The sequence below is a fragment of the Columba livia genome, chromosome 2 (genome assembly GCF_036013475.1).
Source record: "Columba livia isolate bColLiv1 breed racing homer chromosome 2, bColLiv1.pat.W.v2, whole genome shotgun sequence".
NCBI lineage: Eukaryota > Metazoa > Chordata > Aves > Columbiformes > Columbidae > Columba > Columba livia.
The window spans coordinates 118,697,557-118,710,922 of NC_088603.1; the positions used below are offsets into that span (position 1 = coordinate 118,697,557).

Genomic DNA, 13,366 nt, shown 5'->3' on the forward strand with positions numbered 1-13,366 from the left:
CACCCCTCGGCACGCCCCAGCGCCTCGGACGGGACTGGTGCTCCTCACCAAAAAACACACACAACGCGGGTGCTTCTGGCCCCCCCGTGGACTTGTGCCCCCATCTCTGCCCCGGGCCGAGGGAAAGCCGACCTGGGGCGGGCGGGCCGGCAGAGCGGCACGCACCTGAATGTTTTTACAGAGAGAAATGGCTACTCGGGGCAAGAGACCGTCCCTCCCCGAAATGAACCTTTTATGTCGTGCCAACTCCCCTCGGGTGCCCTGTTGGGCTCAGGGAGCGCGGGCGGAGCCACCCGCAATGCCCAGAGCTCTGTTGTGTGTCCCCAACGCTAACGAGCCGCCCCCCAAGCTGTGCAGTTGCTGCTTTAAAGACACCAACGAGGGAACAGCCGCCCCGCGCCTCGCTAAGAGCCCCTGAGACCCCACAGACCCCGACCCCACCGCCACCCGCGGCAGCCGGACCGGGCCCCAGGGCGCACCCTGCGCGCCGCCTGCAGGGCTGGTGAGGCAGGTCTCCCCCAGGCTGCGGAGCAGGCTGTAGCCGTGCATGGCGGCGCCGGCATCGCCGGGCTGCAGGCAGCGGTGCAGCTCCAGCAGGCTCTCCTGGACGCCAGCCATGCTGCCCCCGGCCGGCAGCGCAGTCAGCGGCACGAAGGGAGGCGGAGGCGGAAGCGGGCGCGGAGGGGGCGCCCCCCTGGTGGATCCAACACAGCCAGGCGGGGGGGACAAACTCCGTGGCATCAGGACTATTCCGGGCAAAGAAGGGCGGCACGATGGTGTAACGGGTGGTGTCAGGGGAGAAGATCTGGAGGCATCTTGATGTCTCTCGCTGCGGGATCGGCTTAGTGTACGCATACAGCAACCTGTGAGCACTGTTTCTCTCTTTCCCCCCCTCTGCCGTGAATGGACTGCTCCGATCTCCTCACGCCTCCCTGCCCGGCCACAGCACTAGTTTTGCCGCGAAATTCGGTCGGGTGCGGGCCGTTCCATTCTGGGCTGGGGGGGGAGAGGTGCCATTGCTGAGTACAAACTACGTCTCGGAGCACAAGAGGTATCCCGCATTACCCTTTTGTCTGTATTGCAGCAGTTCGAGGAGGCGCGTCCCTCACCTAGGGGGACCGAAAGGTTAATCTCCTTCCTCCTTTCTTTCTCTGTTACTCATCCCCCCCTTTTTGCATCCGTTCGGCGCTCCCGCTGCGATCGCGTCTACCCATTGGCCAGAAAGCCCGCGAGAGTGCGCGCACGCTAGTCGCTTGGCGCGGAGTTTCGTGGGGCTGCCGAGGTGGGTGGGGGTATCGGCTGCTGCCCCTCTGCCCCCCACCCTCCCCGGCTCAGCGCTCGGCGTGTGTGGGGAGAGGGAGGGAAACCCTCCGGTCGGGGCTCGGCCGGTGGTGGCGCGCCCCCAGCCCGCGTTCTTCTCGCCGCCCCCCTCGCAGGTAGGACCGCCGCAGGAGCCGGAACAGCGCCATGTCGTCGCCCGCCTCCACCCCCAGCCGTCGTCGCGGCAAGCGCGGCCGGGAAAGCAACCCCCCGACTCGTAAGTGCCTTGGTGGAACGGCGCCGGCCCAGGGCTCGGTCCGTTTCGGGGCTCGGTCCGCCTGCTGCGGTCACGCTACGATTTAAACGCCGGCTCTGCTTATGTTTTGCAGCACAAGATGCCCGCTCTCCCCCTTCACAGAAGCCAAGGACAGACGACTCCACCTCCACCGGCGACCTGCAGCCCATGCCCACCTCCCCGCCCGCCGAGGCGCAGAGCCCCCGCGCCCCCGATGCTCTGTTCTCCAGCCCCCCGCAGTTCCGCCACGCCGGTACGCCGGGGCAGCCCCGGGACTGGGGCAGAGCCCGCCGCTATGCGCATCCCTGTGCGGACCGCGGGGGCACCCCGGGGGCACTTCCGAATTTGAGTTTAGCGTAGTGAACGGTACAGGGTCGTACTCGGTGTCAGGGATGCAGATCTGGTCTTGCAGCTTCAGATTGTTGTGGGAGTATGTATCAGCGGTTATGCCTCATTCTTTTATGTATTTTCAGAAAGGATAACAAAATTATTTTAATGCAGAAATCATTTGATTGCCATAAAAAGCCTTTCTTGCCTTTATAAATAGGAGTGGTTTTACCTGCAGTAGCTGTTGTCATGTCACTTGTATTACAGCCCTAAAAATACTGAAGAGTTATGTTTCATCTAAAATGCTATGTTTTGACTTTTTGTGCTTGAAAACCAATTTAGTTTTAAAATGCAGTACTAGAGTTTTCTGATGAAGCTTTACTAGAACTTAAGATCTTTCAGAAGAGATGTTAATGAAAAGGTCTAGGTAGGCTTGCAACATCCTTATTGCTTCTAACTAAACAGTGGAATTGTGACGCTGTTCACTTCATGACAGAGTTAAAAGAATGAGACAAATATAGAGGATGAATTTTAGTCTGCTCTAAATGTAAAATATCTTGAAAAACATGTTTGCCTTTTGTTTTTTTTAATAGCTATTCCTCTTGACTTTGATGTCAGCTCACCTCTGACTTACGGCACACCCAGCTCCAGGGTGGAAGGTACTCCACGAAGTGGGGTACGAGGAACACCGGTGAGGCAGAGGCCGGATCTTGGGTCCGTCCGTAAAGCCAGACAAGTCGATTTACACTCAGATGGGGTAGGTGGATATCTCAGATTTTGCATCTGACAACTTCTTTTTAAACAAATATGCATATTTACCTATGCTTAACTTGTTTCCACGCAGCTGGCTGAGGATGTAGTAGAAACCGAGCAATCTCTTGGGCAAAAGCTTGTTATTTGGGGAACAGACGTTAACGTTGCCTCATGCAAAGAAAAATTCCAGGTAGGTTAACAACTTATTTATTCCTTTTAATGAAGAGCTAGTTTGATTTAAACAAATATGAGTTGAACGTGACACGAAGTAGGTGTATGTACTACTCAGTTCTATTCATTTTCCCCTTCTCTCCGTTACCTCCGACATTTAGAGATTTCTTCAGACTTTCATTGATCCGTTAGCTAAAGAGGATGAAGACATTGGCTTGGATCTTAACCAGCCACGCTATATGCAACGCCTTGAAGAGGTACTTGTCACGCAGCAAAATTGAACTTTCATTTTTCAGTCTTGTGTGCTATTGAGCTAAAGGTTTCTTTTCAAATGTCTTGCAGATTAATATGGTTGGGGAACCATTCCTGAATGTAAATTGTGATCATCTAAGATCATTTGATGAAAATCTTTACAGGCAACTGATCTGTTATCCTCAGGTGAAGTAGTGCACTTGTCTTCTGGCTTTCAGGTGGCCCTTTCATATTTCTAGCTTTAAATATGTTTAAATGCAATGTGTACTTTGTATGATCAGTGTAATCTCTGTAGTTTCTTACTTAATATAAAATGTATTGTTTCATCATAGTTGAAACTTGATCATAGATACTATAGTGAGTACCTCATTAATGCAAACTGCAATGTCCTGAGTCCGGAACTTTTCCCCCCTGCCCCCTTTGCAATACTCAAATTAATAAACTTGATGTGAACAGCAAGTTTTGTGTAGGGAAATGCACAGCTGGTGTAACTTTTAATCATTCCTGGCTTATCAGCAGCACATAAAATGCTTCATGCAAAAATATTTTGATCTATGGTTGGTTGGTTGGTGTTTTGTTGGTTTTGTTTGCTTGTTTGTTTTGTTTTAACCTTTGTAAGCTTAATGGTTTCTAACAATTTTGTACAGGAAGTTATCCCAACATTTGACATGGCTGCCAATGAGATCTTCTTTGATCGTTACCCTGATTCAATATTAGAACACCAAATTCAAGTAAGGCCGTATAATGCACTGAAGACCAGGAATATGAGAAGTCTAAACCCCGAAGGTAAACTTTGATTACCATGTTCAAAAAGAATCTTAATGATTTACATAAACTTATTTGATGTTAGCATAGAATTACATGAAGACTGTATAAAACTGTACTTGTGGTCCATCCAGACCAATGTCTTGTTTATGTAAGTCTGATTCAGAAGCAAATGCAGAATAATCTGTCCATAAAGGAAATATTTCCTGCCATCAGCTGCTCATGTTCTTAGTTCTGCAAGTGTGAAGGATTTTTTCTGTTGTATAAATACTGTAAATTAGAATATTTGTACTACGCATTTATGATTCTTTTTGCTTCATCTTAGTCAAAACGCTACTATGTAACCAAATATCTACCTTCCACCTAAAAATAACATAATATGAATTTTGAAGGTTATTTTAAATTTTTAGAGTATGTGATGATGCTAGTCTCTATATATTGTAGATATTGATCAGCTTATCACCATCAGTGGAATGGTCATCAGAAGCTCCCAGTTAATTCCCGAGATGCAAGAAGCATTCTTTAAATGCCAGGTTTGCGCTTTCACCACCAGAGTAGAAATCGATCGTGGCAGGATTGCTGAACCGTCAGTATGCAAGAACTGTAACACAACGCACAGTATGGTACTGATTCACAATCGATCCATGTTCTCCGACAAACAGATGGTATGTTGCACTTCAGTAGTGGCTGAAATTAATAAGCTTCTAGTTTTTGCTTCCCCACCACCCTAATATCATCAATAGCATTAAAGTATGTGTCTTGAAACTGAATATTTTGGAAAGGGAAACGTGTTTTTGAACATGAAAATGGGTGAAAAAACTTGGCAAAAGGATAAGTTCATACTTTGTAGAAGCAATGCATTAAATGAAGCATGTATGCATCTTAATGTTTCTGTATGGAAGCCCTTTTATATATAATATGTCTGCTACTGTCTGGATTAGGTGAGCCTTGTCTGTGACAGCATTTTGCAATTAGCTATACCGGTGGCAGCCAGCAGAATTCTCATTTTCATCATACCTTTTTATTAGAAATTGGTTTTGCTGTTTGGGTGGGGGTATGTTAATAGAAATTCTGTTACATACTTTGTGGAAAAGCTTTGCTTTTTTGAAACTGTTTTTTGCTAGATCAAACTGCAGGAGTCTCCTGAAGATATGCCAGCTGGACAGACCCCTCATACGGTTGCGCTGTTCGCTCACAATGACCTTGTTGATAAAGTTCAGCCAGGCGATAGAGTTAATGTCACAGGTAACATTTGGTTTGAGTATTTGCATCTTCCTTTTTCGCTGATCATAACTGTGTATAAAGGGACCTGATGGGATGTACCTGCAAGTGCTGAGGGAGCTGGCCACTGTCTTTGTAAGGCCACTCAGTTATCTTGAAAAGTCATGGGGACTGGCTAAGATATTGGAAGAAAGCCAATATCATTCCTAGGGCAAGAAGGAGACCTGGGGACCTACAGGCCAGTCAACCTCATTTTGAGCATGGGAAGGCGATGCAGCAAATAATCCTAGAAATTATTTGTAAAAATCTGAAGTGCAAGAAGGTGATTTGGTGTAGTCATTGTGGATTTACAGTAGAAAACAACCTCGTATGAAAAGATGACTGGAGCAGTGGATGTTGTTTTATCTTCTTGTCTTGACTTCAGCAAGGCTTTCATCGGTGTCTCCCATAACATCCTCATAGACAAACTGATGGTGTACACATTAGATAAGTGGACAGTGAGATGGATGTAACTGGCAGAACTGCTGGGCTCAAAGCGTTGTGATCCGTGGCACAAAGTCCAGCTGGAGGTTGGTCACCATGGGTGTACCCCAGTAGTTAGTACTGGGGCCAAAGACTGTTGGATATCTTCACTAATGACCTGAATGATGGGACAGAATGCACCCTCAGCAAACTTGCAGACAAAAACAGAACTGGGAGGAGGCAGCGCTTGATAGACCAGCAACCCTCCTGGGCTGCATTATGAGGAGTGTTGGCAGCAGGTGGAGGGAGGTGATCCTTCTCCTCTGTTTAGCACTGGTGTGGCCACATCGTGAGTGCTGTGTCCAGTTCTGGGCTCTCCAGTACTAGGGGGATGTGGACATACTGGAGTGAATTCAGCAAAGGGCCGTGATGACAACTGTCGTGCACAGAAAGGCTGAGAAAGCTAGGACTGCTCAGCCTGGAGAAGTTCTGGGGGATTTTACCAGCATGTTTATAAATACCTGACTTTAGGGGGTGGGGGTGGCGTCAAGAAGACAGAGCCACACTTTTCAGTGCTGCCCAGTGACACCACATGAGGCAGTGAGCACAAGCTGAAAACAGGAAGTTATGTTTAAATATAGGAAACCTGTTTGGGTGGTCAAGCCCCAGCACAGGTTGCCTAGAGAAGCTGCCTGGAGCGTCCATCCTTAGACATATTGAAAACCTGACTGGACACGGCCTTCAGCAACCTGTTCTAGTTGACTCCAGTTTGAGTCCATGGTTGGGCCAACCAATCTCCAGAGGTCTCTTCTGACTTTGACAATTCATTCTGACAACGTGAGGAAGAAGCAGTATCTTAAATAGTGTCTGCTGTCAGGAGAGAGAAAACATAGAGTAAGTCTTGTGATCCTGCAACCACATTTTCTAAAACAACCGCTATACTGGTAACTGTTAGAGATGCATTAGAAATCTGTTACTGAACTTGGCACTTAGAGGGAAAAGCTGACTTTAGACAATGGAGCAGAACTTTCAAAAGCATCAAGCCTTAAGTTTTTTTTTTTTAAATAATCAAGCTTTTTCCTTCTTGAGAGTACTTGTGATAGGAATGTTTAACACGTATGTGCCTGCAAAATTAGGGTCTACCTGACTTAAATATATTCCATTCATTTCTGCATGACTTACTGGTACTGGAAAATAAACTGAGTAAAGTATTTAGGATGTTTTGAACAGCTTTCAAAGGAAAAGTGTAAAAATTTCAGGTTTTGGAGTTATGTTTCTTCATATCTAATGCTATGATTAAAATTTATATTTAGGTATTTACAGGGCAGTCCCAATTCGAGTTAATCCAAGGGTCAGCAGCGTAAAATCCATCTTTAAGACCCACATTGATGTCATACACTATCGCAAGACGGATTCAAAACGCCTGCACGGTGTTGATGAAGAAACTGAGCAAAAAATGTTTACAGAGGAACGTGTGGAACTCCTAAAAGAGCTTTCTAAAAAAGCAGACATATATGAGAGACTTTCTTTAGCATTGGCCCCAAGTATCTATGAGCATGAAGATATCAAAAAGGTGAATCAAATTCTGTATTTGTCTTCTAAGAAATGTATTTATATACTAGTATATTTATAATTATTGCTTGCTATAAAAATGACAGGCTTCAAAATTCAAAATACATCTTCAGTAGTCTTAAAACTGCATGGTCTTGTGGGAATGGAGTTGCCTATAAGTGTATAGTAAGTTTTTTAATGGTATTAAGGTGTGTTAATTAGAGGGAAGATACTGAAAAGGCAGGAAAGCAGCAGAACTGGGAAAACTTAATTGCAGTATTCATCTTGGACATTTCTTGAAAGTTCAGATTACTAGTGATCAAGGAAAAATAAGTAGCTATAACATTGTAAATGATTGCTGCAAAGAGGCATCCACAGGAGAACTGTAGCTTTAAAATGACGTGGTTGAGTCTGACTTATGGAATGTTAAAATGATTACTTAGATGTATCCAAGAAGGGACTGTACCAATAAATTATTCAACTGAGATACTCCCACTTCGTAATTGTAAAAACTACCGTCAGTAGTGGGTCTCAAGGTAATGTCAAACACCAAACTGTCCTCTTTTATTCCTTTGTTTTTTTCTTTGTAGATGTGAACATTATCATAGTTCACAGGTTTCTGAAATGAGTTGAGTCGAGTTCAAAACCATACAATGATTTCCTGCTGAAATGGAAATACGATAACGACAATTTCATTTGTCATTACCCCCTCACCACACTAAAAGGCCCATCAGGTGTAGTGAGTGGAGTTGAGGAAAGCTGGAGATGCTTCATCAAGGGAGATCTTCAGGATCTGACCAAAATCTGTTCACAAAATACAAAATTGCTATATTTAATACTTGACAGCGCTTTAAACCAATAAGTATTGGAGAACCAATACTTGGGGACCTTGAGGAAAATACAAATGGGGCAGGTCACGCTTCTTGTAACTACCAAACAGGTTTGGTGACCTGGCCACGTTGAAACTGTAGTTAAAATGTAGGAGTAGTTACATTTACACAGTCCTAAAATTATATTGGGCCCTTTAAAGGCAACCATGAGGCTGATCTGACCCCTGTGAAAATGAATTTGACACCTATTTTCTAAGTGAATGAGAACAGAACTAATTACAAATAGTTCATTGCGTGCCTCTGCAATGTTTCAGTGCTGTAAGAAATTGTGCAGAGGCTTTACATAAAGCAGAGTAGAGTTTTCCTCACTCTTTTCATTGCTGTTTACAGTATCATTGTCACTATCACTTTTTTTTTTTTTTTTTTTTTACTATTATATATGTGCTGTTAGAAAGAAAAAAGAATACTGGGGAATAGTGAATTTTAAACTAGTAAATATGAAAAGGAAAAAAAATTCCTCCCTGATAATTCTAGCTAACTGATAAAATTACAAGCCTATGTTTATACTAATAATTCCAGTAATTTCAAAATACTAAAGTTAGTTACTTTAATTTCTTTACTAACACTGAAAGCATATGCTTTTTTATAGGTAGTATAAAGGTTGAAGCCTTGGTAAATCCAAATGAAATACAAGATCTTGAACACTTTTATATTCTATGGTCAAATGAAGAACTTTTATTGAAGTAATGCTGTAACACAGTAAAGCAGTTTTCCTGAAAAGTATAATTTTATTAGACTTGACTAAAAAGCTGATAAAAATGGCACTTTTTTAATGATACAAAAGAGGTAATAGTACTTTGGTCCTACATGAAACTGCCTTACGGAAAGTAGTCTATTCTGACTTTCCTATTGTCAGCAGAATTTGTTATGAAAATTCTGGTTACACAAGTTTTGGAATAGATTTCGAACAAATCTAATCGGAAACTTTAATTATAAGCTGAGTTTGTAGACCATAGCAGTTCAACTGTATGTTTGTAATTAACTGGAATTGAGGATATCTATAAAGAATTAACTCTTTTAAAGGCTTCTAAAACAGTTTCAAGTGTTTTCTTCCATATCTGAGTTAATTTTAGCAGTGTTTCTGTTCATTAGATGTTTCAGTTCAACAGCAGGATTTGCTGTGTTAACTATACAAGTGGTGATGTTTTGATTTTTAAAGAAAGAATGTTTTTGTAGGGTATTCTGCTTCAGCTTTTTGGAGGATCAAGAAAGGATTTTACTCACACGGGAAGAGGCAATTTTCGCGCTGAGATTAACATCCTTCTCTGTGGTGATCCTGGTACCAGTAAATCGCAGCTGCTCCAGTACGTGTATAACCTGGTTCCTCGAGGCCAGTACACATCTGGTAGAGGCTCAAGTGCGGTTGGTCTTACTGCGTATGTGATGAAGGATCCAGAAACACGGCAGCTGGTTCTTCAGACAGGTGCTCTAGTGCTTAGTGACAATGGCATCTGCTGCATTGATGAGTTTGATAAAATGAATGAAAGCACAAGATCGGTATTACACGAAGTTATGGAACAACAGACTCTCTCCATCGCAAAGGTAAGTTTGTTTAGTTCAGGTTCTCTGCACTAAGCACTGTGTCTGCTAGGCAGCTGAAACAAACGAAAAATAACAGAAGAACAAAGGATTACGCATTTGTGGTGGTGTCAGTGAATCAAGACTAGATTATTTAACAACTCATTTACAAAAAAAATACAGCTTTTATAGCAAACTGCAGATGGTTTTGTTCTTGCTTTGCTCTACAAGGGTAAAGAACCCATTTAATAACACCAGTGGTCTCATGAAGCTGGGGTTGGGAAATGTTTCGCTGTCACATAGTTGGAGCTGGTTTCAGAAATGCTTTTATTTTGACAGGCTGGAATTATTTGCCAACTGAATGCTCGTACGTCTATTCTAGCAGCAGCTAACCCTATAGAATCACAGTGGAATCCAAAAAAGACCACTATTGAAAATATCCAGCTTCCTCACACACTGTTGTCAAGGTACTCAGCTCCCACTTCCATGTCTCACTTTTATGACATGCTATAGTAGAACAGTTGTGTTCTTCATAGTGTAGTTGAAAACTTTTGTAGCATTTATTTTAAATGCTGTTCTTATGACTTCTGTGTGAGCAGAAAACTGCTTTAGTGTTTACGTATGACCTTTAACAGAAGATGTACTGCGATCTGTAAGATCTCTTTATTTGCCTCTGTCTTGGGTTTATTTTCTGTTGTTGTATGATCACCTCCTAGAAGAGAGTTATTCTGAAACTTATAGCCTTGATAATTGAAATTATCAACTCAGGATGCTTTTCTTAGCTCTGTAAAACTTTGAAAGTGAAACTGATTGGGGAGCTTCGAGCAGAGGTGGTAGAATCTGAAGATCTTTATCTGCTTGATGTTGTTCTGTAAAATTCAGTTGGGGCAGGTGGCAATGGTAGCCTTTTGGGTGACAGCTGCTGGAGAAACATTTAGCATCTGCTGCTCTAAAATTAAACAGTCCATGTGCTGCAGTTGCATCTTGTGAGGAATTCCCACGCTAGCTGGGAAGTACACCAGATATTCTGAGGACACCTACAGCTTAAAATTCAATTAAGAACTGCTTAATTTAGCCATTCAGTGAAAAATTGTACCTTAGTACAGGTATACTGAATGAAACTAGGCTTGAGGAGCATCTCAGTTCCACCATTTACTGGATTTAAGCTTATGAAAATACACAATGGACTAGCTAAAAATGTCTGCATATAGTTGAGCATAGTTGAATATATCGTTTGTAAAATTATAAACAATTTTTTTCCAGGATTAAACCACAACTGTTTTTTTATTTACACATATATTACTTATTGTTTTTATATGCCTAAAATCTGTATGTTTTTATATGCATAAAAAACTATATGCTGCTGCCTTTCAGGGCAATTTCTTCAGCAGCAAAAGTTTGTTCTCTGTATTTGGTATGTGTGCGGAATTTTTTTGTTTGTTTGGTTTCTGTTTTAAGAAAACCTGTGAGCCTTGAACATGGGATTTGAATTTTGCAGAATGCATCTCGTTTTTAAAGTTTCAAGTCCACTGGATGAAAGCAAATCCACTGTGCTGTTCTGTATTTTAAGAATTCTAGAAAAAATATCTTTTCAGTTTAATAGAGCAACTCCTACTTAAGAATAGGAACTAGTAGTCAAATAACTCCTATCTCTACTTGTTAAGTCAAAAACCTTAAAACTAACTACTTTAAATGACAGGAAAGTATACACACTAATACTGGATTCTTATCCTGTTCAGATTTGACTTGATCTTTTTAATGTTGGATCCACGTGATGAAGCGTATGACAGACGTCTTGCTCGTCATTTGATTTCACTGTACTACCGAAGTGAAGAAAAGATGGAGGAGGAATACATGGACATGGCAATATTGAGGGATTACATTGCATATGCTCGTAGTTATATGAATCCCAGGTTAAGTGAAGAAGCAAGCCAAGCCCTTATTGAGGTAAAGGAGTTGCTGTTAATAATGGTCTGAGTCCTTATTGACTTGTAAATGTGGCAAAGTCTTCTTGTATGTATCCTTCCTATTTATATATAATTTTTCTGTAAGACTCTATGAACATCTCTAAAAATAAATAGCATTATAAAGGAGATCAGTACAAAAATCATTCTGTGCTCTGATTATTAGCTTTCAGATAGAACCAAAACCAACCTATCACATTAATAAAAGCATGAAGTTCTACTGAAATGAAATGCGTCAGTACAGGCAAAAGTACTATTATGTAAGAGTAGTCCTAAGTTTTTAAAGTTATTAAAAACTTGACTCGTTGTGGCTTAATTGCTTTATAATGGAAATGTGTGTATGTGATGTGGTTCTACTTCACTGCGGAAGAATTGTGAAGGTACATAAATAAGCAGAAACACTGTTTGGAACAGCTTGCCAGAATTGCTAGTATTCTGAAATAAGAGCTAGGGGATGAAGGGGAATCTGAAAATAATAGAAATAACAGGACTTACTGAAATGTTTAATGACTGTCTTCAGGCATACGTGGACATGAGGAAGATTGGTAGTGGCAGGGGAATGGTTTCTGCATATCCTCGACAACTTGAGTCTCTGATCCGGCTGGCAGAAGCGCATGCTAAAGTACGCTTTTCTGAGAAAGTGGAAACCATTGATGTAGAAGAAGCGAAACGCCTCCATCGGGAAGCACTGAAACAGTCTGCTACTGATCCAAGGACTGGAATTGTGGACATATCCATTCTCACTACGGGTTGGTGTTTTCATAGTGATAAGGCTGGGATGCTATTGGGCTTTCTTAATTTTAAAGGTAACTTAACCCGTCCGTCTTAGTATATTTCTAAAAGGTGTTTTCTTTTAATAAGGAATGAGTGCAACAGCTCGTAAGCGGAAAGAGGAGTTGGCTCAAGCCTTACGGAAGCTTATCCAGTCAAAGGGAAAAACACCGGCTTTGAAATACCAACAACTTTTTGATGATCTCAGAGCACAGTCTGATACAGTAAGTTTCCTGCTTTGTTTTTACATTTTCATGAATTTTAAAAGCATGGTGTTTTTCTAAATCAACATTATCTTGTTCTCAAATCACATTATGGAGGGAAAGCAAAACACTGATTTGTTCAGCTGATGTGACCAGAAAGCCAATTCTATGGATAAATGAGCTGAATCTTTGCTATACTTTAGTTTATTCTAGCTTCTGAAATAGCAAATTCAGCTTCAGGGTTCCAAGCCAGATTTCCAATTGCAAAAAGAACATTCTAAAGCTTAAAAAGCCTGATAAAAAAATTGGTAGGAAGTAAGGCATTTTCAGTCTTTAAAGTATTCCCCACCACCACCTTTACTTGATTTATTTCTTTTTATTAAGGCTATCACTAAGGAAATGTTTGAAGAAGCACTTCGTGCCTTGGCTGATGATGACTTCTTGACTGTGACTGGAAAGACTGTCAGACTGCTCTAAGTTGCCTTTTCTTGCAAGCCAGCTGCCAGGGCTTCACTTTGCCTCACTTACAACAGTGTCAGCCTGCGAGACCTTCGAGATTTGGGATGATCATTCGCTATGACAAGCACAGCTTTTCCTTACAAGTCAACTTCCAGAGCTTTACTTTGCCTATTATACTATATTGCCAGTCTGCAAGACTTTCAAGATTTGGGGCTATCATCTGCTATGACAAGTGTAGCGACGATTAAGTGGCACTTTCTGTCAGCACGCAAGATTAAAAAGGACCTAAAAATCCTTAGCTGACTAATGCTATTTACTTTTTAGCTGAATGTATTTACTAAGATGTCAAGTGCCATGTATTTTTAAGAGGTTTTGTAGAACATACTAACGATGTTGTATGTATTTCAAATTGAATTGTAAAAATTCATCTTAAATGACTCTTTAGTAAATGCAGTTTGACTATTAGTATTGCTGTAATCTGAAATAAAGTTATTGGTCTTAAAA

The 13,366-nt window shown here is 42.0% G+C and overlaps 2 protein-coding genes across 5 annotated transcripts in view; one reads left to right on the forward strand and one right to left on the reverse strand.

Moving 5' to 3' along the window:
- PRKDC (protein kinase, DNA-activated, catalytic subunit) overlaps positions 1 to 855 on the reverse strand; it is an 85,175-nt gene extending 84,320 nt beyond the window's left edge. Inside the window, exon 1 of the mRNA XM_065053483.1 lies at positions 480 to 855. Within this exon, the coding sequence (XP_064909555.1) occupies positions 480 to 855 (376 nt within the window). The remainder of the gene's footprint in view (positions 1 to 479) is intronic.
- Positions 740 to 13,366, forward strand: MCM4 (minichromosome maintenance complex component 4). 4 transcript variants are annotated; one of them, XM_065053489.1, is made up of 17 exons: positions 740 to 865; positions 1,437 to 1,537; positions 1,650 to 1,808; positions 2,476 to 2,639; positions 2,727 to 2,825; positions 2,968 to 3,063; positions 3,149 to 3,244; positions 3,706 to 3,844; positions 4,268 to 4,488; positions 4,948 to 5,068; positions 6,820 to 7,079; positions 9,124 to 9,489; positions 9,805 to 9,932; positions 11,205 to 11,412; positions 11,950 to 12,178; positions 12,291 to 12,424; positions 12,788 to 13,366. In XM_065053489.1, the coding sequence occupies exons 2-17, from the start codon at positions 1,468 to 1,470 to the stop codon at positions 12,878 to 12,880; spliced, it is 2,583 nt and encodes an 860-aa protein (XP_064909561.1). In that variant the 5' UTR covers positions 740 to 865; positions 1,437 to 1,467; the 3' UTR covers positions 12,881 to 13,366. The 4 variants fall into 4 exon arrangements, with proteins under 4 accessions (XP_064909561.1, XP_064909559.1, XP_064909560.1 ...); XM_065053487.1 differs by lacking the exon at positions 740 to 865 and adding an exon at positions 925 to 1,125; XM_065053488.1 differs by lacking the exon at positions 740 to 865 and adding an exon at positions 956 to 1,051.